Source organism: Poecilia mexicana, unplaced genomic scaffold, assembly GCF_051168715.1.
Source record: "Poecilia mexicana isolate PSO_F unplaced genomic scaffold, ASM5116871v1 scaffold_15, whole genome shotgun sequence".
In the NCBI taxonomy this organism is placed as follows: Eukaryota; Metazoa; Chordata; class Actinopteri; order Cyprinodontiformes; family Poeciliidae; genus Poecilia; species Poecilia mexicana.
In genome coordinates, this window is record NW_028263384.1 from 24,098,328 (window position 1) to 24,122,123 (window position 23,796).

Sequence of the window (23,796 nt, forward strand, 5' to 3'; positions counted from 1 at the left end):
TTTTTCTCCAATCTGAATCGTTCAGGTTAAATGACACTTTATTTGGGGAAAACAAATCTAGCATTTAACATATAACAGGGCTCTTTACTTCTGAGAGCCAAAGAGTATGCCAGAAAAGAGCCGAACATCAAAGTAGCTGAGGTGTTTGTGATGTAATAACAGTAAGGAAGCAGCTCGCTTTCTTTTTAAAATCAATGTAATATTCCAGTGCTTTTTCCTTTCCTCTTTTCTTCTTGTCGTTCTGAACCTTTTTGCAGGCTGGGAAGTCTTTCTAGCAACACTTTGTCCAGCTGCTGCTGACTCTGGATTGTGGCCATTGTGGTGTCTGAGAGGTATTTGCAGCAGAACTGTGAAAAGATTCATAATTCACCGTTTGAAAGTAGAAATGCGTCAGTGTCGGTGCCTTATGCCAGATTGTGAGATCAGCCCACATAGTGATGATATGCAGTCAGTCTGCCCCTAAGGTGTAACATGTCACAGTTGTTTGGTGTCACTAAGGCGCAAAGTGAATTTGGGAGGTCATAAGTGTTGCATGTTAGCGAAAAGTACGCTGTGTGTGTTGTTCCGCAGCCACCTGTCCTCAGTTTGATGTTAAAGGTCCATCTAAAGGGAGACTGACGTAACCGCTGACAGTAACCCTCCCATACCCTCACAACTTTCCACCGACATGATTAGCCGCGTGTTATGAGAGAGCGAGCGATTTTCATCAGGGCTAATCCGTGCCACTGGGGAACCTTCCTCTCTACTCACCGTGGAGTTTTCGTCTTCGCTCTGGATCCCGTCAGCTTTGAAAAAAGACCCCGGCTCTTTAAAACGCGGACCGGTCCTGAGCCATTTTCCGTGTGTCCAATGCCATGCGTTCAGCAAAGCTCTATAAATGCAAAACAGACATGAAGCAAATAAAGATCAAAGGCAAGCAGCCTTGCCTGTCTGCCCTGCTGTCCTCAACATGCCAAGCGGTGCTGTCACCGCGGAGTCACGGCCGCGCAGCTTTTTGTTCCTCATGTTCGCTGCCCCTTCACCACCTCCAAGACACCATTCCGCCTCGGCATTGTCATACCAGCCGCCCTTTGTGATAGCCTGGTTAGTCAGTCAAAATCAAGATTTAAAATCAAACCATGTTTTATGTTTTTCCAGATGTCTGCAGCCGACGTTGCACAGTGTAGAAGACATATGGGTTATTACAAACAAAAAAAGGTCTGGAATCGATGCCTTTTCCTTTGAGCCCGAAAAAGTTAATCTATACCCTGAAACATTGTATACATTTTCTTGCAAAAGTATTCCTGTGCCTAGTTTTTTTTTTTTTTTTAAGTATTTGTCATATTACAATCATAAACTTTTCTTTTTGATTTTTTATGCGATAGACCAAAAACGGGCCTGTAGATTTTCCACATACAGACGTGCAAAGCAGAAAAGTGTGTTTTGTACCTGTATTTACCTCATATTTTCTCTGAAACCACTAAACAAAATGCAACCATTTGCCTTCAGAAGCCGCTTAGCATATTTAAGTGTCGTCCTGTGTGTATAAATGCAGCATTTCTGAGAAAGATAGTTGAACATTTGCATCAAAAAGGTGGTGCAAAATATTCAGCGCCAGGGGGGATGCACATAACAATTCTCAGATTTGTCTGTTAGTAAAGTCTCCTCCCCACTTCACAATTAGGAACTACTTTGGTATACGAGATGAAAATCTTTGGTTGAGAGAGTATTTCCGCAAGGAGCTGTAAGTGAAAGCAGGTGCTTGCTTTTATACGGGACCTGCCAGCAGCAGGTGCCTGTAAAACCAACCCAAACATCTAACAAGTCAAAGAAATTTGATTTGCCATTTTCTACGTTTCATTGTGTGGCAGCAGAGCTCTGTTTCGCTTTCCGTGCCCTCTCAGGTCCTACACTTGTACTTGTCCCGTTTGCTCAGCTGTATGCCCATATTTGCTCCCCCCCCCTCCCCCGACCCCCACAGCTTACTCCTCCCCTGTGTTGCCGTGCTAAAGATGTGAGCCGATGGCTTTTTTTTTTTTTTTTTTTTGTCAGTAAAGTGCCGGGGGTGACGACTGGGGGTGGGCGGATGAAAGATAAGCAAGGTCCGGGTCCAGGACAGCCCTTTCAGATTAGAAGCCGAAAGAAAAACCTTTTAATTAGGTTTGCCATGAAGTTAGGGCCCTGCGGTATTGCGGCCCAGACACTTCCTGCATTGTGCCACACCACCCATAAAGCGGCAGTGTAAGGGAGCGAGTGAAAGAAAGTGAGGGAAGTGAGACTAAAAATGGCTCGGCCACATCTGCAGCACACCCAAAACAAAGAGATGTCCCTGCCCCTTTACCTACAGGAGCCTTCAGACTGAGATCCTAAAACAAACATTTGCTTTTCTGCTTGTAAGATGATGAGGCAGAGCTTTAAGAATACTCCAAATTAGACTTATGCATGAGTTTGACAAGAATCTAAGTTGAAGAGTATTAAATCTACAGGGGCATTTTAAACACATGGATCTTAACTAATCCAGTGATCCTCTGGCTGTACCTCCACCCCAGTCTCAAGTCTTTTGCAGCATATAACTTTCGGACAGTTTTGTTTTGGATTCAGCTTCCCCCACCAAAACGTTTTTTGGGGTGTATGAAGAAAAGCACCCCAGAACGTGTGATGCTGCCACTTCCATGTTGAGGATGAGGATGGTGTGTTCTGTCACGCAGTGTTTTGCATGTAGGTCCAAAAAGTTCAGCTTTGGCCTCATCTGACCAGAGCCAGATGATCTTCCGCATGTCTGAGCTGTGAATTTCTGCAGCTCCTCCAGAGGAATAGCTTTCTAACTTTACTCTGCTTTACACTTCTCCACAACCGATTCCAGACCTGTCTGCTGCGTTCCTTGATCTTCATGATCCATGAACGCTTTTGAGACGACCGAGACAAAATTACGCACAAATTACTCGACGCTGGATTTTATTTAATTATTTCAAAGTAAAGGGATTCCAGTACAAATCCAAGGCACCCTTTACATTTTTGTGTAAGCAAGTCAAAGTCCATGGAATTATTTAGTTGACTGCCGCACTGTGGCTCTGGTGTGTAGATCTGGTGAGAAAACCCAGGGGAAGCTCTGACGAGCTCAATCTGAAGCCGTGTCAGCGGCACATTGGACATAATTCCTTTCTCATAACAAAAATAGAGGCAAAATACCAAAACCCATATCGTAGTGATGCTTAATGAGCCCTTTCGGGTCCTTGACAATACACCACTAATGTGCAGCCTTTGAATCATAACCAGAACGCCGTGCTGGAAATAGCAGCACAGCAGCGAGGCCTCACAAACAGTCCAAGCAGCGAGGTTTCTTTCCTCTGGCGGGCGTAGACTTTCCCTGCCCTCCTCTGCAATTTCACACCAGCCGCCCTCTCCAGCCTTCTATCTGTGTTCCTATCGGTACCTTTGCGCAATAATAACAGCAGCGGCGTGCGGCGTGCATGCGAGTAACCGCCTGCTCAAGGAGGGAGCCTGCCTGGAGGGGAGAGTCTGGGTGGGGGCGGGAGAGACGTGGCGGAGTGGAAGGTATGCCGTCAATTTGAACTTGGCGCTAATGTTACAAAATAAAAGGTGAACACCTCGCTTTGATCTCTAAACCTGCTCAGCAGACGCCGCGCCAAGACAACGATCCACGCTGCTCTCTTTAATCTCGGCAATAAACCACGCTTTAACTCGGGGGGAGGGACTGACAGCGGATTAAGCAAACTTCTTGTTCAATTTTTCAGTGGACACGTTGAGAAAAAGCAGAGTCGCGGATAAATGGGTCGGACGATGCCCGTGGAGTTTTCCACGAACACAGAAACAACTAGGCGGTTGCACAGAGAGCGCCTCGGGGGTGTGAAACGTGCTGGGGCCTGCTGCTTTATAAAGACAAGCCCCTGCACCCGGCCAGCTGTGCAGCACACGAGACTGCAGGAATGAGGGCACCATGAATGGCTTTCTCTGTGTGACAATGACTGCAGCACTCAGCGGAGAGGGAACGGTCAGAGGTCCACCCCTAAACCCCCACCCCACATACACACACACACACGCACGCACACTCTCTGCTACGGACAAGCAGCAGTGAATGTGTGTGTGGGAGTGTGTGTACACTGAGAAATTACTCAGGAATGTGAGGACACATGCCAAAGAAAGAATCTGAGTCGCATTCAAAGGAACCTTACTCTCCTCGCCCTCTGAAGAAATATCACAGCCCCATCAAAAGGCCTGTCCTGACAGCCACTCTGGATGGAACTAATGGAAGTCTTGTGCACTGGCTTAACTCTGTGGAGGAGTGTAATTGATTAGATGAGATGTTTTTTTTTTTTTTTCCTGTTCCTGGAGATGATTTTTTTTTTTGTTTGACAGCAGGAGAAAAATCTAGGAGCAGCTGATGAACCTTGAAGATGTGGGAAAATGACAATACACCTTCGCATATTTGTTGGCTTTTTTTTTTTTTTAGACATTTCATATTCAATCGTTTCTCTGCATGTTTATTTCTCGCGTTCTTCGCACTCCGTTAGTTATATCCTATGCTTTGAGCGATGGTGAGGTACGAATTAGAGACGAAGCTCTGGTTTAGTCTTTGTCTGTGTCTCAATGTATTCAAACCACTGGAACTTTTTCACATTTTGTCACATTGGAACCACAAACCTCAGCGTGTTTTATTGGGATTTTATGTGGCAGAACAACACAAATTAGTGAATAATTAGGGGGAAATGTCAGGAAAAGGATCCACAGTTTCTTTTTTTTGTTTTTTTTAAACACATAAACACCTAGAAAGTGTCCACATTTAGGCCCTTCTATTCTAATACAGCTTAATAAAATCCCCTGGGGCTCCACATGTCTCAGCGGTAGAGCCGGCACACGACTCCGGTTCGATTCAGTCGATACATTTACGTCATGTCTTCCCCCTCTCAGACTCCCTTTCTTCCTGGTCAGCTACTAATGAATAAAGACAACTAGTTGCATTCAGAAGTCACTTAACAGAGTCTACTTGTGTGTAATTAAACACTGCACAAAATCATGTTGCGGACCCTTTTTCTCCAGCAGGATAAACATGCAGGATACTGGCCCTTGAGGACTGACTTTGTTCACTGTTGGGTTGGAGCAACGCATATTCGTTTGTTGGAATGTACTAGTCAAAGTCCAGTCTGTGATTGCAGACAATCTATATTTAATCTGCACTGAAGCCGTTTTTTTGCCCTTAATATTACATCCCAATAAAATAGTTTGAAGTTTGGGCTTGTAAGAGTAGAAGTGTAAAAAAATGCTCACAGAGCGTGAATGCTTTAGCAAGAGAGGAAAAAGAAGAAAAAAAAAAACCTTTATGTGAAAGAGAATCTAAAATCAGACACCCACCACAATCACAGCTACACTTTAATAAATACTTTACAAAACTAATGCAGGCTTTTTACAATGAACTGCCTCACAGACAGAATATTACAGAGGTACATGAACGAAACAGAAATGTGCATGCTAAATATTCATACCCACAAGCTTACATGGATAAAACCTGCACAGAAAATTATTAAAACTGAGCCGCTCTGTCCTTTGGCACCCTTCTGACCAACGCATTCCTGGGAGAGGGCGTCTCATTACTCTATCACTGCAACATCTACAGAGACAAACTTGGACACAGTCTAAACTGACGTTTCTATAATAGTAACTTTCCCTTTAAAAAAAAAAAATGAAGAAATTTCTCCCTTTTTGTGACCAACTGAGTAACATTTTGCAGCAACATTATAGAGGAGTACCTTTTAAAAACGGAACTTGTCACCAAAGCAGAAAAAACGGACAGGTTTATGACAAGTGTGCTTCTTGTGAGGATGCATGAGTCTCTGAGTCTAGTTTGAGCTGCACAGTGGGCTAGAACTCCCTCGCTTCTTCAAACTGTTTGTAATAATCCTCATCCTGAGGATTTTCTGGACACTTCTGGCCATTGTTTGGCGGCCTGGCCTGGTTGTAGCGGCTCCAGTCTCCTTTGCAGATGATCCAGGGCAGGATGTCCACCTTGTAGTGCAGGTCTGCGGAAAACTCCGTGCTGATGAGGTTGGGCGTGCCGGCCCCTTTGCCACGGGTGATGAGCTTCATGCCGTCGTCGTAGCAACAGTGCTGCGCGGCCAGCGTGGTCGACTCCAGGGTCAGCATGGAGCGGATGCAGTAACGGGCCGTGGGCTTGTAGATCTCCAGCTTCTCTTTTGGCCCGCTGGCGTCTTTCCAGCGGAAATCGCGCCGTGTGAGGGGGTCGTGCACGTCCGCCGTGCTGTACGCCACCTCGGTCGGGTAAGAGCAGGGACAGCTGGGAAGGTCGTTGGCCACTTTCGTCATGTACTTCTTCAAGAACTCACTCTTGCAGTTCATCCATCGCTCACAGCTGTCTGTGTCTGGAAGAGATAATGTTTGGTGGCCAGCATTAAAGTTTAAATTCAGAAGTGTGAGCAGGAGTAGCATTTTCCACAAGTGTGTGGTTTTACTGAAGACTTTAGGAACATTGGGATAAAAGGTGGGTAGAGATGAAAGCTGTGACCTTCATGCCCTGCAGCACTTTCACAGTAATGGCGCTAAATGGAAGCATACCAGCTGTGCAGAGGAACATTCTCTGCGATAAAGCAGTCGCATCTATAAGAAGGATGGGGTGGAGGAAAAAAAGTAAACGGACAAAATCTTACCAACACCAAAGAGCTCTGTGGCGTTGAACTCATTTTTCCCAGCCAGCAGGCTCACTTCAGTAGCTGCCGTCTTGAAGGCGTCTTCAAAACCTTAAGGGACAAGGATGGAATGAAGAATGAGTGGGTTTTGTTTTGCTCCTGATAAGGATAAAAACAAACAGGAGATTACCTGGACAGTTGGGCATGTCGCAAGTCCGGGACTCTGTGGCCGTACAGGCATACCCACAGGACCTGGTTCTCTTCTGGTTGCCGTTTCCACAGGTGACACTGCATGCTGACCAGCTGCTCCAGTCTCCTTCACCATCCATGTAGTCTTGGATCAGAGAAAGGAAAGACAGTACGGTTTTTTAGCACAAATACAGACAAAATCCTAGAGTTACAGTGCAGTTCAAAAATGTTCATGCATGTATTTTTCACAATTTGTAATGTTATAAAAGCAAACTTCAATGTATTTTACATAAAGTAGCAGAAGGACAGTACTACATATGGCATGTATTTTTCTGCTTCCTTCTTAACCTCAATATTCTTTAATAAAATCTAGAGTAAAACCTTCCTTCATCACTACATTGCTAAAGAGACAGCATCGTGAAGACCAAGGAGCATAGGACATAGGTCAGAGATAAGGTGGAGAAACCTAAAGCTGGGTTAGGTCATAAAAACAATATTCCAAACTTTGGACATCTCAAAAAGCTCTTGTCAATTGAAAAAATGCAAATATATCAAGACATGGCTGCATGAACTTAGGCTGGTGTAGGTAGAAGCAGGAGGTCAATGGTAGCTTGTACAAAGGAAATCAGACCACTAGCCATGTACTCCACAAAACTGACCCTTATATAAGAGTAGCGAGTACAAATCATTGTTGAAGGAATGTGAGAAGTATTATCATTTACAGTTTGCCACGTGACAAACTCAGCAAATGCGTAGAAGAAGGTTCTCTTGGCAAATGAGACCAAACAAAACTTTTTTAATCTTCATGCCAAATGGTATGTGCGGTGGAAAACCAACACTAGACACCATCCCCGTGATAAAACTTGGGAATGCATTTTCTCACCACGGGCAGTTAAATTGGTCAGAGTTCATGGGAAGATAAATGGCGATAAAAATCAGAGCAGTCCTCAAAGAAAACCTGCTAGGAGCTTTAGAAACACAGGGAAGTTTTACTGTTTCTGTAGGCAAAGGATAGTAACGATACAGCCAGCTAAATATGTTTAAATCAGATCCTGTTCAATGATTCAAATAGCCAGTTAAATTTTTGATCATTTCCATCCAAACATATGCAAAACCTTTTAGATTTTCTGAATGTTTTTCATATAAAATCCCAATAAAATATATTTCTATGTGTGGGTGTAGTATGAGAAAATGCACAAAAGCCTTCTAACAAAGGTTCAATGACAAATTTTAGTGCACATTGAACACCTCATAGCTGCTGTATGCTTAACTCATTAATTTGAAAATTCAAATTGAAATGACAGCAAATGCAAACAGAGAAGCAGTTACATAAGGGTCACCTTGTCCCGCCACCACCGCCGTGACTCTGCCACACACATTGATCCACGTTTGAAAAGCCATATTTAATAAGAGAGAAACATTAATGTGGCCATTTTGGGATGCAAGCATTTCTGGCTGGCGTTCAAACCACCCTATATATCCTCCATTTGCCCTTCAGCATACGCATTTTTTCAGTAATATAAACCACATTAGCCATATTCAGTCAAGACAAAAATCTGAATTCAGGAAGAAAAAGAAAATTCTCAGGCCACACGTCAGATGAATGATTGTCCCATCGGTGCATCATTAACTTTAAGACTATGACAGTAATGCAGATAAAATATTTCATGTCCATTACTGTGGTGTGAAATACAGGAAGAATGATGGAGATGACCGCAGCGATAAGCCAGAGGCATTTAACAGGGGTTATGGTTTACTAAATATCAAACATCTTTCCTCCAAACACCCCAGTGCAAGTGAATAAAACGACAGAAATTCCTGTTTGACTGCGATGGTTTGGGCATGCTTCAACATGGGCCGCACTGTATGACAGTGAGCATAAATTCTTTCATGGCAGATTTATCTGTGGGGTTTGCTTTAGGAGAGCGTGGTTCGAGTCCCTCAGAGGCCCTAATGGTGCTTCCGGCTCCTTGACTGTGACTTAACTTTGATGCAACGACGCAGCTAGCTTTGCGCCACAGCGAAATCTGTCCCATAAAAACGCGCAAGGGCTTCAATCGGGGCTTGCCTAGGATGACTGCCCTTATTATTCTGACAGCTTAAATCAGTAAATCTGCAAATTACAGATTCCGCATCAGACCGTGGCCATCTGGGAAGCAGTGCTCAAATAAGAGCCCCATATCACGCAAACACAAACAAATACCCACACCCTGCTGTCAGTCTCACCGTATTCGGTTTGAGCTTTGCTTCCTCTCCTGTCCCAGTCTGACGGCGGCCTGAGAAAGTTGCTGTCCTCCGTTTTTCTCCCATAGGAGCGATCGTGCTCCTCCGTTTGATGAGAGGACGAAGAGGAGGTGTGAGGCCACCAGTTTCTCCAGTTGGGGGAGGCCCAGTTGGGCTTGCTCTCCTTGCGTAGTCCTCTCTCAGGTTCATGGCCCTCTAGTCCATCCACCACTTCAATGGTCACCTGTAGAGATAAATGATAGCTCATGACAGTTATATTCATTGCCATGCCATGAACTTGGAAGATTAGATTAAAAACAAGTTACCACAGGGAAGCCAAAAGTTAAGTGATGATGATGTCAAAGCCGTCAAAACATTTCCAAGGACACCATTTGTCACACAACCTACTCTTGATTTTCTTAAAACAAGTTGTTTGTCCCTAAAAAGTCAATTGAAGTTAATGCAACACCTGCAGTGGTTGCAAGCAAAGTCAAAACGGTGAGAGAGCATCTGCTGCCGAATGTTCTTTCATTCATTTGGCTCAGCCACTGAGAAAGAAAACAAGCACAAGTCCCAATTATCTTCCTGGAGGAATATTGTGCCCCCAACTACCATTTGAGCTGTTTCATACCCATAAGGCAAAAAGGGTTTCCAGCAGACATTTATACGTTTTCCTTCCGTGTGTTTACTTCTAGAGATTCAGCCACTTTTTCTTTCACTGGTGATTTTGGCTAAAGCATTTGTCATGTCCTTTTACTGTCACCAATAACCATCCATCTTACATATTTCAGTCAAAGTTGTTCTGATCATGCAAACAATTTGTTTCATGTCTCCAGCCATACAGTGACATACTTCAAGAAGGTGCTATTATTCTCACATACTGGGGTGTTTTCTTGTTTTAGTGGCCGTGAATTAAATGGTTCTTTCCGTTTCAGTAAAGGGAGTTTCAGAATGATGCTTAAAAACTACCAGAAAGGCCAACTAATTTATGCTTAATGTTTAAGATTTTTATGGAGGGGTTGTCTAAAATTGATATATATTCATCTTAAAGATACGAATGATAACATCGGATGCAATAAGGAGGCCCTTTCTGTTGCCCCAGCACACAGCATCGCTCCCTCCCCCTTTCTGTCCTGACACATGTGCCTCCCATATGAAGGGGGGGGGACACCACCCCTGCCCTCCCACCTCTCCGGCTCTCTCCACCTAAACACAGAGTTCAAAGGGCTACTCGGCCTCCTCCAGACCATGAAAGCCAGATGAATCCCAGGATCAAAGACACCCCCTCCTCCTCCTGCCTTGCTCCCACAGCCTCACGCCCTTGCTCAATTGGTTGCTTTCTCTCTTCCCACATCTTGAGATGTTAATACACTTTGTTCATGCTCATATTTAGCAATGATGCCCTCAGAAATGCAAAGAGCCCCCTTTGGTGGATTAGACAGGAGAATGATTTAAACATGGCAGCCGTTATTCAACCATCTGCTTCACGGAGGGATTTATGACCAAGGGCCTGCCACACATTTACATAAGGCTACCGTCCATCTTCCTGCACGTGGGTTAGTGCAGCAGTGACGCTCTGTTGGTTAGTCTCTGCCTTTCAGCTGTCAGCATGATTGACGTGGAGTCTCTCCTACGCTTTACTGGGATCCAGGAAGTGTGAAAAGGGGCAAGGGTAGAGAAGAAGGATGGAGAAAGAGGAAGAAAGAGGGTGCAACGATGTGCACCAGACTGTTCTCCTTCCTGTTACCTCTTTTCCTTCATTGTTGCGTCGCCATAGCTTAAAGGGGTAATTTTAAATTCAAAGGTTATAAAGAGTTAACATCTTACGTGCAGTAGATAATCTTCTTGTTACCCTAATTCATATCATAAATCCAAATTAGCTGGACTTGGTGGCTAAAGCTAATATGTAATCCAAGAGGGCTCAAGACTAAAAAGGACTAATGCCGTCTTAGAGCACCACCTGCAACACAGAGCTCATGAGATGATCTGATACATAATGCGGCGTATCAGGTGTATCGCCTATATTTGCAGTTCAGCATTTACAGCTTTCTTTCCGGTGGAACGCAGCTTCAATTTTTTTTTTATGGAAAATCGACATATGCATCAATTCTTTTCACAGAGCAAATAAAAAAATATTTAAGAGCTCAGATGCTTACGTTACTTTACATGCTGGACTGGCTGCCATTTGCAAAGCAGCTAACCCATGGGATTAATTTCCCCTGGTACTGATTGGCTGCACCCCCCAGGTGTCTACTGTACAACACCAACGTGGTCTGTGGGCTGTTTTATTGTTTGCATTAATCCAGTGATTATTTACACAGGAAATGTACACCACCAGTGGTGATAGACTGCTGCAATATTTTTTGTTTTACTTTTGTTTAGATAGTTTCTCTGATCTGAAGTTCTGTACATGATTGTGAGTGTTTTTTTTTTCACACAGGAAGATCATTAGTGGGGCACAACATCCTAGCTCACTTCCCTGTGTAAACAATCGATCCTCTGTGTAAATACCTGCCCAATGCAAACATGATGACAGTTTAGAAGGCTTCACCAGGATAAAGTAAATTCTAAAAATATAAAAGTGGTTTGAGTAAATACTGTTATATTGACCTTTACACAACCTCACTTTAAATTGGAATTGTCATTGGTGGTCTACCACCTCTACCACAGAGTAAATTATTTACAGATTACGTGTTAATAACAAACGTAGCGATGGTTTTAAGGTTCCTAAAACAGGATTCCCAAGTTTTTAAGCATTTTAGAGATGAAGAAAATCTGCTTTGGTTTCGCAACAGCCTGGACAATCTGTTAGCTTTGGCCTCTGGGAACAAAGTGAATTGGTCTGTTTGTAGCAGTTAAAGTGAACTTTATTGATTTTTACCCTTCTTTAATTTTTTACGAGGTAGATACTTTGACTGGAATACCGGTCGTGTTCCGTGCTTAGAATGCATTTCACGCTTTGGTGATGCTTTGTCTCCTTCTTAAGAGTTCCCTGTAATCATCAGCTTTAGTGTAAAAACCCCTCCAATACAATCAATGATGGCTGAAAGGGTTAAAAAAAATTGCACCCCCACGCATCACCATAAGGTTTTTGACTGTAATGGTTTTAATGTCTCTGAAGTCCATTTTGATTTCAGACCATATAAGCGGGACGTAAGCCTCTAGGACAACCTCACAAAAATATTAGTGGTTAGTGAAAACTTTTGTCTCATTGACCCACAATGCTTTATATGCTACATCCACAGTACATGTTTCAAACAGGATGATGATCATTGTGGGGGACAACCTCCTACCATTGTAAATATAAATTGTAGTAAAGTGTTAACTTTAGTCACCTAACGCCAATATGTGAAAACACCTTAAAGTTGCATAAACTGCTATTAAGGTATTTTGGTCTAGCCATTAGCTTTAGTTTTCCACAAAAAAAATCTGAGCAGTCTTGGTATAAAAAGACACAAATATAAAGTAAAATCTGATTGAGGGATGTTCTACTCTCGTTATGTTTGACTTGGGAAGATTGTTGGTGTTGCACCAACTCCTCTCACAATTTCCTGTGTACGTAGTGAACAGTTTCTATGTAAATAAGCAGTAGATGCAAATTGTTTTAAAAATGTATTTTGTTTTATGACATTTTTTTTAGATTAGAGTTGTAGTAGTCCAGTTTTTTCTTGGTCCCTCTTGAACTAGCTGCTGATTTAAGACTCTGGGACCAACTCCTCTGCGTTTATTGCTAAACGAAGACGCCAAGAGAGTTATCTACTGCAGGCAGGACATTAACTGCTTATCACCATTTCACAGAGCCTCACTTCAAAAATCCTAGAGTGTCCCTTGAAGTAAAGAAAAGCATCAAAGTGCATCAAACAGCAGGTGCACAGGCACACATGTTCACCTGGATGTTGGGGTTCTGTCCATTGATATCGGCTTTGGAGAGGTCCGGAAAGTTATGCAGATCCAGGAGGAAAGCCCCAGGACCATCCTTGTGTACGTTGCTGCCCTGCACCCAGGGGAGCGTTGCAGGCTGATGGGCTGGCCTGTGCTCTGCACCAGACCTCCGGTCTTCAGGAGCCAGCTGGACGAATGACCTACTTCTTGCATTTAAGGTATTTTGCTAAAGAAGAGAAAGAAACAAACATATGTATACAATTGAAATGTATTTGGAGTAAATATAGAATACATTTAATTCCTGTTGATCATTTTAGAACAAAGATCGCCACATTTTTCTTTTACACAGCAACACTGGTTGAATTTCTGAGTTCATGCGAGTTCAACTCTGAACCCAGACAGAAGAACTGTCTGCTTCAATCAAAATAAAATCTATTCTGAGCCTGCTTTTAGGTACTATGTACGTCCTGACTATATATTTTTCCTTTTTTTTATCCTGACTAAATATGCTGCAACTTTACCATAGTAATATGTTGTGTACATAGCATGTTCTGCTGTCTTGCTGCCTAAAAAAAGAGCTATGTAAGAGTGATGGTTTTCCTGCTCTGCTATACGGAAAAACCTAAGCAAACATTGCAAAAATAATTACATCTGCCTTCTTGAAGACAGAAAAACATTTGGTCTTCTGACAGGGTGTTGTAAATCCATCCCATAATGACAGCTGAGGCATATGTCCTCGATCAGGTATGCACAGAAGGAACAATTATTCCTAAATTGGACAGACAGCCATAAGTAGTCTGCAATCATCCATTCTGGGATGGCAGAAAATAAGATCAAAGCAAGGCATCAATCATGTTTCTTGTTTTTCTTTTTTTCCTTTTCTTCCCTTCCCAGTGTTTTTGTGGCCAGACCGAGGCCTGAGAATATGGAAGCGGTGCTGCACGGTTGTGGTGGCCTGTCACAGACAAAGTGTCAGCCCAGCCACATTGTGGCGGGCATAAAAGCCCCCACTGGAGCTGTTTGTGTGGAGCCAAGGTGCACTCTGGAGCAAAACGGATGCTGTAAATGGAGCTGCACAGCAAGGGAGCCGGGATTATAAATGTACATTTAACTTCTGTTGAGGAGAAAGCAGCTGCATTGCTTTTTTAAGATTAACTTAAACGTGACAAAACGTTAAAGAATTCCTGCTGCTGAATGATTCATTTAGAGAAAGAAGCATGGATTTTTCTGCGACCTCTTGGTAAAGAATTTAGCTTTTTTTTTTTTCTGGATAATGGAATGATTTGCGTATGAGGATTCATGTAGAAAATTATAATATTTGTGGGAAAAGAAATCATAAAACTGAATCCGGTTTAAAACCCTAGCAGTGTTGTTTCCAAAACCAGACACTTATGGCTATGAGCTCTGTGAAGGAGAATTTAAAAAAAAATAATAATAAAACGATTTCAGGAGCCCAATTTATGGTTCAGCAATCTGCTCTTTGCGTGAACATTACAGAGCTCTCGCTACTTCAAACAAAAGTACTTGGACTTTGATTTGCCCATGTGATAACCCTGCCTTTCATGTTCCCAGTCTTCAGATTTCACTCGTTGGCTGTAACTGAGCTCCGCCGAGGGAGCAACCGAGACGAAGCATTCGCAGGTTTAATCACAACGTAAACGCAAACATACAGCGGCGTAATACAAAAGCAGGCGTCTCATCTGTGTAGTTTGTCTCAGCAGGGGCCACTATCAATATTTAACAGCAGAAAGAATGGATATTTATTTTAACACAGCATATTATTAACATCTGGCGCTATGACAAATATCAGGGCTGTTTTAGCAAACATAAGTTTTAAGAAATTACAGTTTTCTTTTTAGCAGATTATTCACCCATCCTCCTATATTGTTTTCAGAGGAATATGACACACGTGTTAATGAAAAAAAAACAAGTCCTTTCATCATTTTGCTCTCAAACACAACCTTATAGGTAAAGAAGCACAGAATGAACCCATTTAAATGTGCAGCCAGCTTTGACAGCCGGCTGCGTTATAGTTCTCATCGCTCATATGTCGAGGAGCATCCTTTCATTTGGAGATCAAAAGTGACACACCAGTCGTCCGCTCATCTGGGGCCTCCCAGGATGTCTCACTGCTCCCAAACCCTGACTCCCAAAATGCATGAATGAACACTTGTACACAAGCCACCTCCTTTCTTCCCTCACAGTATCTCTTCTTCTTCATCGCCTTCTTTTCCCGCTTCCTCCCTTTTTTTTTTTTGGCTTTACATTGTGAGGAGCTCCTTAAAGGGCCATGACTATTTTCAATTGGGAGCCACTCAGTTCTCTCCCCCTGCCCCCCAGGGAACTGGCAGGAAATTAAGGCAGACTACACGGTACCACATGGTTTTCAGCAGTGGTGGAGAAAAAACAAACAAAAAAAAAGAAATCATCCTTCCCGTCTCACACATCTAAAAGGTGGATGCAAATGAAACTGAAAAGGTACATAGTTTAAAGTAACCTTTGACAAGAGAGGACATAAATAAGCTAAAGTAAATTCTTTTTTACTGCACTTTTGTTAATTTGACACCTTGTTTGGATGACAATGCATGGCCTGAGCCGTGACAAGCATGGCTGCAGAATGACATCACTTCTTTTCATTAGAAGTCAGTGAAGCTTATCTATACTTTATGTGCAAAAAAACCCCAAAAAAAACATTCAAGGTTTGTTTCATTTTTCATTGCTAAAGGAATTTCTAGGATAATTGAAATGTGGGGTGATGAACTTGGGATGAAGAGTTCAGAATCCCTCCTTTGATTTCTCAGAATAAACTCCCCGTTGCTCCTCTTCCTGCTCATCCAATTCAGCATTTGGCTGGACGACAAATATTCAATAAATTCCTGGAATACCTCCTCAGCTTTGTATGGCCTAACATCCAGGAAAACACAGACTTGAAAATGTGCACCTCAGTTATTAGCTGTAAAAAAAAACAAAAAAAACATACCTGACATGTTTTTATTTTACTTGAACAGAAATTTTTCCAAGGAAGATACATATTTATCTGCTACATGGGATGAGCATTTTAAATACTCTGGAAATTGAAGGATGTTTAAGACTTACACACGCTATTGTTTGTAAGTTTTAAAGCTTTGGTCAAAATCCAAAGCTTTAATAAGAGGCAAGGGGAAGACATGCAAACCAACAACTGAACCCACTGAGGACTCAGTGTCTGCACATGGGGGCCATGCAGCGCCTTGAGCGCTGTGACTGTACGTCTGCATGACGCTCATGTTAAAATGGGCAGTTATGCCATTAGACATGTCTCAAGTGGTGTCATGCTGACAAGTGTTTTCCCGTTGAGGCACGGCCTCACCTGAATCATAGAGGAACCACTGAAAACAGCAGTTTGAACAGATCAGTTTACCGTGACCCACAGCGGATGTTCTCGCACTGAAAACACACGTCACATGGTACAGAAAGTGTAAACGTTTAAATTAAGTGAACATTTTAAAATGCATAACGTCTAGGGTACAAAAACGATCTTGTTTTTTCTGGATTGTAGTTGTGCGTTTGACCCAGTCGATCATATAATAATATTTAATGGATGGGAAAAGCTGGTGAGATAGTAAAATTGACTTAATCAACGATCTGCAACTTTTACAACCCAATGAGTCATTTTTGCCCAATGTCCTGCTAAATAAAACTCATTTAGAGCCAAAAATGTTACATGATTTTTTTTTTTAAATCAGTGAAAATAAAACACATATGCCCTTTGAAAAGAGGATGATTCATTTTCTTTTTAAAAAGCACAAGAAAAATATACTATTGTACTTTAGGAATTACTTTATTACTGTAATTGCATGCATGAAAAACTAAGAAAGCTGCCAAAACCTGCATCTGTGCATTAAAACAAACTGCTTGGTTCTTTAAATGTTTATATCCAAAGCTATAAAGAGCGACTGTGGAAAGTCCAAAGAGCCACTTGTGGCTCCGGAGCCACAGATCAATAAGATCTTAATACCTGGTCAAGAACTTACTTGACTGCCCATGACGATGCTGCGGATTGATCATGGACATGGAAAAAAATCTAAGAAATCAATTAGATTTCTTTATTCGCTTACGCGAACAAAGGTCATGCACGAGGTTCTCCTGGGCTATTTTGTGGGACATTTTTATGCCGAACCAGAACTCACCTCTGCTGTCTTAAAAATATTCCAAACTCAAGAGTATCACAGTGGTTTTAAAGCAATGCCATTTATAGCTCTTGTCACATTTGCATTGGATTTTATGATTATATGGGAATTGCAGTTAGGAGATGGGGTGCCACCAAAAATCATCCTGTGTGAAACATGCATGAAGAACAGAACATGTAAAGCATTTCAGATCAAGGTAACCAGTGGCACGTCTAGGGAGTGGTCAGGAGGGGGCATGGCTTCCCGATGGAAAATTTCTGGCCACCCCATTTGACTCCAGAGAAAATACTGATATTTTGATTTTAGCTACTCTTTACTTTTCTAACACTGAATATAACTGGAAATACTTTACAATTTTATCTTCTTGCTACAGAATATAGGAAGATTATTGATGGGGCACAACAATGATCATATAGATTTTTACTAAATGAAACAGAGAGCATTATCTGTTACAAGTAAAGTGGGAGCGGCCTGTGAGCTTTTAACACACCCTCACTTTAAAATTCCTGAACTATACCTTTGACACTTTCTAAAGAAGCCCGTTGATCCCAAACCCCTCATAAGTCTTTGGTGTGGATTTATGGCTTTGTTGAAGTATGTCTGCTTGATGTCGCTGTTAAATGGGCTGCTAAGCCATTAAACATGTTTCAAGTGGTGTCATGCTGACAAATGTCTCCCTTCTGAATTGTGTTATGGCACGTTTTGACCTGGATCACAAAGGAGTCAAAAACATCAGTTTGATCAGATGTGTGATAACAACTGATGTCATCACACCAAGGAAAAATGAACCTGATTGATTTATTGTGCAAACGTTTGTGTTGAACTTCTGATTCAGTAATCCTGGATTTCAGTACTGATTTCATTATTGTCTACTTGGCACACCAGGGAAGACCAGGCTTGTTTTGTTTCATTTGACAATAATGAACCCGAGTTAACAAAGATCACAGGTGGGGTTCCTCAGGGTTCTACTCTCAGGCCACTTTCATTTAATATCTAGGCTCCTACTTGCTCAGAATATATAGTACTGCAACACCTCCTAATATCGGTAATATGTGGCATAACCCAAGTGAGTGAATGTTTCAGAAGTTCCTCCAGCTCAGGGGCATCCAAAGTGTACCTAGAGGGCATTTGTGGCCCTTGAAATGATTTTTGTTCAGCCTCTGCACCACAATTCGAGAATGGCACAGTATTGGTTGAACACCCCAAGTTGTTGACACACAGACACTTAAAAAGAAGGTGATATTTCACATTTTAAAAAGGATGTAAAATACAGTATTCCTAAAAAAAAGCTGCTCCTCATTTCTTACCACATTTTGTGCTTTTATTGCGTCTTTATAGTAAATGGAGCCACAAATATCCAGTGGTTTTCGCCCAAAAGCACTGGCTCCTGTAGCAGAAGGTTGGGACACTTCTGCTGTAGTTTAATACAGAAAAGTTAGAGACTGTTGTTTTGGTCCCAAAAATGCTAGAGATCAGCCCTCAGAATCAGTGAGGCAAAAAAACCCAAAAATAAACACAACACCTCTCGCTAGTAACTTAGCTGTTTGACTCAAATGGAAATTTTAACATCCACATAAAAACCATGACTAAATGATCCCACTACCATCTCATAAACATTGCCATAACAGGGGGTTTCCTGTCAAAACAGGACACAGAAAATCTTTGGCATGCTTTTATATCCAGGTTAGAGTGTTGTAATGTTGTTTTTAGGTTTTAACATTATTTTCCTGCAACACTCAATGATCTTATGTTCAAAATATATTCCAGGGTTACATAACATACATTTCTATTTCTTTTAATTTTAATAAATTCATCTCATTAAATGTTCTTGTCAGTAATTCAACCGTTCCGGCTTGTAATGACGTTTCCTTTACCTCTGTTCCTATGTTTTCCAGCATGGCACCTTAATTGGTTTTTGTATAAATAGCAAACACAACAACAAACACAATTTTCTTTGCCTGAAATCCAAACAAGGTGGAGGTTTGTTTTATGACCAAGTGCTCTCCAAACACACATCAGGGAATCTTAACAGGAAATGGGGCACCATGAGGGGCTCAGGCCTGATCCTCTGCCTTATCAAGTAAGGGTTTGGATGACACTGATGAGCCCTTGATGACAGAAGTGCCTGCAGCTAGCATTTAACTCCCTGACAATAGGAGGTGTGTCTGCTGTGGGGCAAGGGTGCTGATCTCTGACCCCGGATCATTTTCTACCCCTCTCCTGGCACACCATCATTCCTGGGGGTTCCCTTTTGGGAGAATGTGCCAATCCCCAGAGACTCCCAAGAGGCTTCCTCAGTAAGTGAAGGCTTTAATTAACCTAACAGAGCCAGCCAGAAGCATAAGCAAACTATGCGGCTGGTCAAAGTCACCAGGTCCGGACTCTCTTGTTTGGCAAGGATTCTCTTGAAACAAAGGAGTTTGATCTCAATGGGATTTTCCTGGTGGAACTGAGGTTAATAAATGAAAAATAATAATAAAAGCCACCAGGGGGCTCCAACGAGCACTTAGATTCTGACTCAAAGGAGAACTCAAAACTTCTGACGTCTTTAGAAATAACAACTATTATTAAATTGCCTCTGATAGTTTTGGAGTGGTGAATAACAGTTTTACTTGTTTATTGAAACTATCTGACAAATGTATCAGTTGTAAACATTAAGCAAAGTCTTTGAAGTTTAATAAGTCATAAACAATGACTTGTTGTTTATAAGTCGTATCATAAACACTTTGTCACATAATTTATCATATACTCTGATTATCTTTGATATTCGTTTTCTGAATTACATCTTTAGATATTAGTTCTTTTTTTAATCACAGAAATGTTTCCAGAGTTAAAGATGTAGTTTTTTAAGTAATTATTTAAGTTAAGGGAAAAAGCTATGCAAACTAACTTGGCCCTAAAATGTAGCAATCAAATAATACAATCATTATTTCACAATTAATTCATTGTGACTAACTATATTTTTTGGAACACAGACTTTAATTTTATTAGCAGTTTTACTACCAGACCTGTACAATCAAGAAATCACCTAAATAGAACCTGTTCAACAACAGGAAGTAGAGTAGCAGATCTAAGAAAAAACAAACAAACAAAAAACAAAACAACCCTGATCATGTACATGTAAGAATGAAAAGTATTGATTTCCATCAGTCTGGAAAAACTTACAAAGCCATTCTGAAGGATTTGGAATTCCATTGAACACCAGAAGGGCGTCAATATCCTCCAATTGAGAAATCGTGGAAGTGTGGTGAACCTTCCCTGAAGTAATGGCACAAAACCAAAATCCATCCAGAAATAGGTTAAGAACCGAGAACAACATAAAAAAAAAACATCACGCTGACAGCAAAACAGTAGTGGAAGTGTGATGGTGTGGGGCTACTTCACAGCTGTCAGGATCTGGGTGACTTTTTTTTAAACTACTACTGCTGCTTGCAATGAATCCCAAGGGACAATATCTGATCACCTGTTTGTGACCTGAAAACTCCAGCAAAAGTGATTTATGCAGCTGGACAATTGTCCAAACCACACCAGCAAATCCAAGAAAAACAAACAAACAAACAAACAAAAAAAAAAAACAAATAGAAGAAACAGTCTTTGGAGTTTAATTAAAGTCAGTTAATTAAGAGGTTGTATGGCACTGAAACCATCCAAACTGGCTGAATCAGATCTGTTCCTCCAGTGATGTCAAAGACTCACTGCCAGGTGTGACAAAGGCTACTGATAACTACTGATTACATTATTTGAAAACTGAACCAGTGTCTGATACCAGCGGCTGATAATCTAAAACTTTTATGACCAGAATGCAGAAACGCAAAAAAAAAAAAAAAAACTTTTCATGGTCCTGCATTTAGAGGATGTGCTCCACTGAAAACTTGGTTCGGCTCTGTTACCTGGACAACACCTACATTATTACATTAAGTTTCTCCTTCGTGGCAGCAGATTTCCTTACTCACCTCTTTAAGTGTTGTATCCTGATCCAGGCTCACAGTAGCATTTCCTTGAGGCAGCGGGTTGCTCCGCAGCACCGTGATGTGTAAGGTAAGGAGGAGAAGTCCCAGCAGCAGCAGGAGCTCTGCCGCCAGCCGCACCATCCTCTTGACGCGGCCGCTCTTTGGAGCCCGCGGTGTGGCCGGAGCTCCAGCTCCGCCTCCGACTCCCACCGGTGCAGAGACTCCAATCTCCGGATCCGCCGGGGACGAGGAGCCGCAACACCACTTCGGAGCCACTTCGGGAATCAGAGGTGCAAAAGAAAAAAAAAAAAGAAAAAAAAAGAAAAGGAAATAAAAAATTAAAATAAAATAAAAACCGGGGAGGAAACCGATCGACAAGGTGGACAAGCAGTCAGAGAATGCGAGGAACTGGAGATGAAATTGGATCCAGTTTTTTTCTTTTTTTTTTCTAAACCAATTCTCCTTGGCTTTCTAATCAAATAATCTTATTTAGGCTGAATGAGTAAACACTTGATTGAGTTCAGAGACTACTCCAGCCTGTACCGAGTAGTTGTGGTGCTGATCCAGCGTGGAGCATTGGTACTTTCCGCTCTTGTCAGATCTCCAAACTCAGAAAACTCGCAGCTGCGTTTCCTCGCCGCATTTTCAACCTCATGCCACAGGTTTTCCCTCACTTCTCCACTTCATCCGCTTTGCGCAACTTTCTGCACAGTTCGCATTCTGCGCGGCATAGTCCAGCGAGAAGACCTTTGGACTAACGGCACAGGTAGAACCGAGGAAAAACGAGAGATCTTCCAAGTCAGGGTCAGCATTAAACTCACAGAGTTGAAGAAACCTGCGGGAGGAAATAGGGCAGACGCACGCTGGTGTTGTTGTGCGATCTGGAGCTGGTTTTATACCAAGGCACCCCCCACCACCACCACACACACACACACCTTCCTCCATGTGCCCGCGCCCTCCCCTCTGATTAACTCTTTCATCCCTTTGAACCCTCCTCATCAAACTGAGGTGCAGCTGGCTTTAATTTCCACTTAATCTGGTGAAAGATCAAGAGGAGTGCTCGCCCACTCCGATTTGCTTTTCAGTCCTCGAATTGAAATGACCAAAATGCGCTTTTAAACGCCACTTTCTGTAGATTTGCACGGTGAAATATTATTCCCCCATACAGCTTAGCTGAAATTTATTGGGCCAAATCAAAGGACCCCGTAGGCGCATCTAAGATCGCACCAGGAGGTCCACACCTCAACTTAACGCGTGCGCAGCTGCGGCGGAAGACAGTGGTGACACTTCGCTTAAGCAAGACAAATGGTGCGTAATGTGACTTTAGCCAGTGCGAGAGCGCTTTTGTCCCCTTCAATAGCATCCCTGCTAGGTGTTAAAGCATGCACCTAGCAGGGATGCTGCTGCCTCAATTCACTGATCCCGCGCGGAGAGGAAGACGCACTTTAAACCGTTTCCCTGAACTTATTCACCATGAGATGCGAGCGGTGGAACAAAACTCCTGGTGCAGGGGCGGTCCTACACAAAAACTGCCCCGGATGGATGGATGGATGGATGGATGGATGGATGGATGGATGGATGGATGGATGGATGGACAAGTACGTATATCGATGAATGAATGGATGGATGAAATATCAGATGCAGTGAGGATGATTGAATGGATGTGCTGATGCAATTGTCATGCAGTGGGATAGGTTATGAAGTACAGAAATATAATTATTTTTCCATTCTCCATTTTCTTTTTCCATATTTATTTGAAACACTTTTCCAGAATGGATGGGGCCCCTGTAAACATATTAATGTGTGAATAAACACACATACATTTTCAAGATTAAAATAACTTACTCTTTATTATCTGTCAGGTTTTGAACTATTAAATAGAGAACAAGAACAACAAACCATGATAATACTCAGAAATATCTCCTTATTTTGAAAACAACAATAAAATAAAATAAAAGCACAAATCTTTTATCGCGTCACTTTATTGTGTTTGATCATGCCATCTATTCAATCCATATCATAGTTTAGAGCTTCCAGATTTAGATCTTTGAATACAAGCTTCGGCCTTTCTTCCTCGAGGCAGAGAACAGATGTCCAAAACATGCAAATGTGTCCTTCTGTCTGCTCCACTTCAAAACTCCTCTCCCCAAAGTAGAAAAATATTAGACTAAATGGAAAACAGAGAGCAGGTTCGCCTGCCTTGGACACACTGGTGGACATCAAAGGCGTAGCAGAGGATCTCCCTTCAGAACAGCAGCTACATGCCATTGCAATAAGTGCAGTGAATTTGGATGTGAAGTTCAAAAGAGGCTGGTGCAGGCAGGCCCTGACGCCCGTAGTGTGGCTTCGCTGATGTTTTAATGTCAGGACACACCATGTGCCACTCTTCTGCTGATGCTGAAACTTGTTGCCTTGGCATCACCTGCCACTTTGGTTGAGTACCAACTTGGAGCTCATTCCTCAGAGGTAAAAAGTCAATCTAATTGTAACAAATTTAAATCTTGATGAACATATGTTTAAAAGACAAGGCAAAACCAGCGATGTAATGTAAAATAGCGTTTTAGGTAGCTGTATTATGACATAAAAAATCAGAATTTTCTTCTAATGATAAATAGTTTGAGCTGAGAGTCTCCAATAGTTACAGCTTCTACTTTCGCAAAACTTTAAAGTGGCATTCCTTGAACTTGGAGATTACTTTTTTTTTTTTTTTTTTAACTTTTAGTGTCTTGGAGATTTTATTAGACT

General features: G+C 42.0%; 1 protein-coding gene across 1 annotated transcript; it reads right to left on the minus strand.

Annotated features, from left to right (window-relative positions):
- Positions 1-5,349: 5,349 nt before the first annotated feature.
- Positions 5,350-22,004, minus strand: ism1 (isthmin 1). Its single transcript, XM_014984045.2, has 7 exons — positions 21,595-22,004; positions 21,055-21,326; positions 12,940-13,158; positions 9,054-9,294; positions 6,829-6,972; positions 6,660-6,749; positions 5,350-6,374 (listed from the first exon to the last, which is right to left on the minus strand). The coding sequence occupies exons 1-7, from the start codon at positions 21,626-21,628 to the stop codon at positions 5,857-5,859; spliced, it is 1,518 nt and encodes a 505-aa protein (XP_014839531.2). The 5' UTR covers positions 21,629-22,004; the 3' UTR covers positions 5,350-5,856.
- Between the last annotated feature and the right edge of the window lie 1,792 nt (positions 22,005-23,796).

Excerpts from the sequence above, each read along its gene's own strand:
- ism1 (XM_014984045.2), bottom strand. The coding sequence starts at position 21,628 with ATGCTCCACGCTGGATCAGCACCACAACTACTCG. Across the intron at positions 6,973-9,053 it reads CAAAGCTCAAACCGAATACG|ACTACATGGATGGTGAAGGA; the intron begins GTGAGACTGACA and ends CTCTGATCCAAG. Across the intron at positions 6,750-6,828 it reads CGACATGCCCAACTGTCCAG|GTTTTGAAGACGCCTTCAAG; the intron begins GTAATCTCCTGT and ends TTGTCCCTTAAG.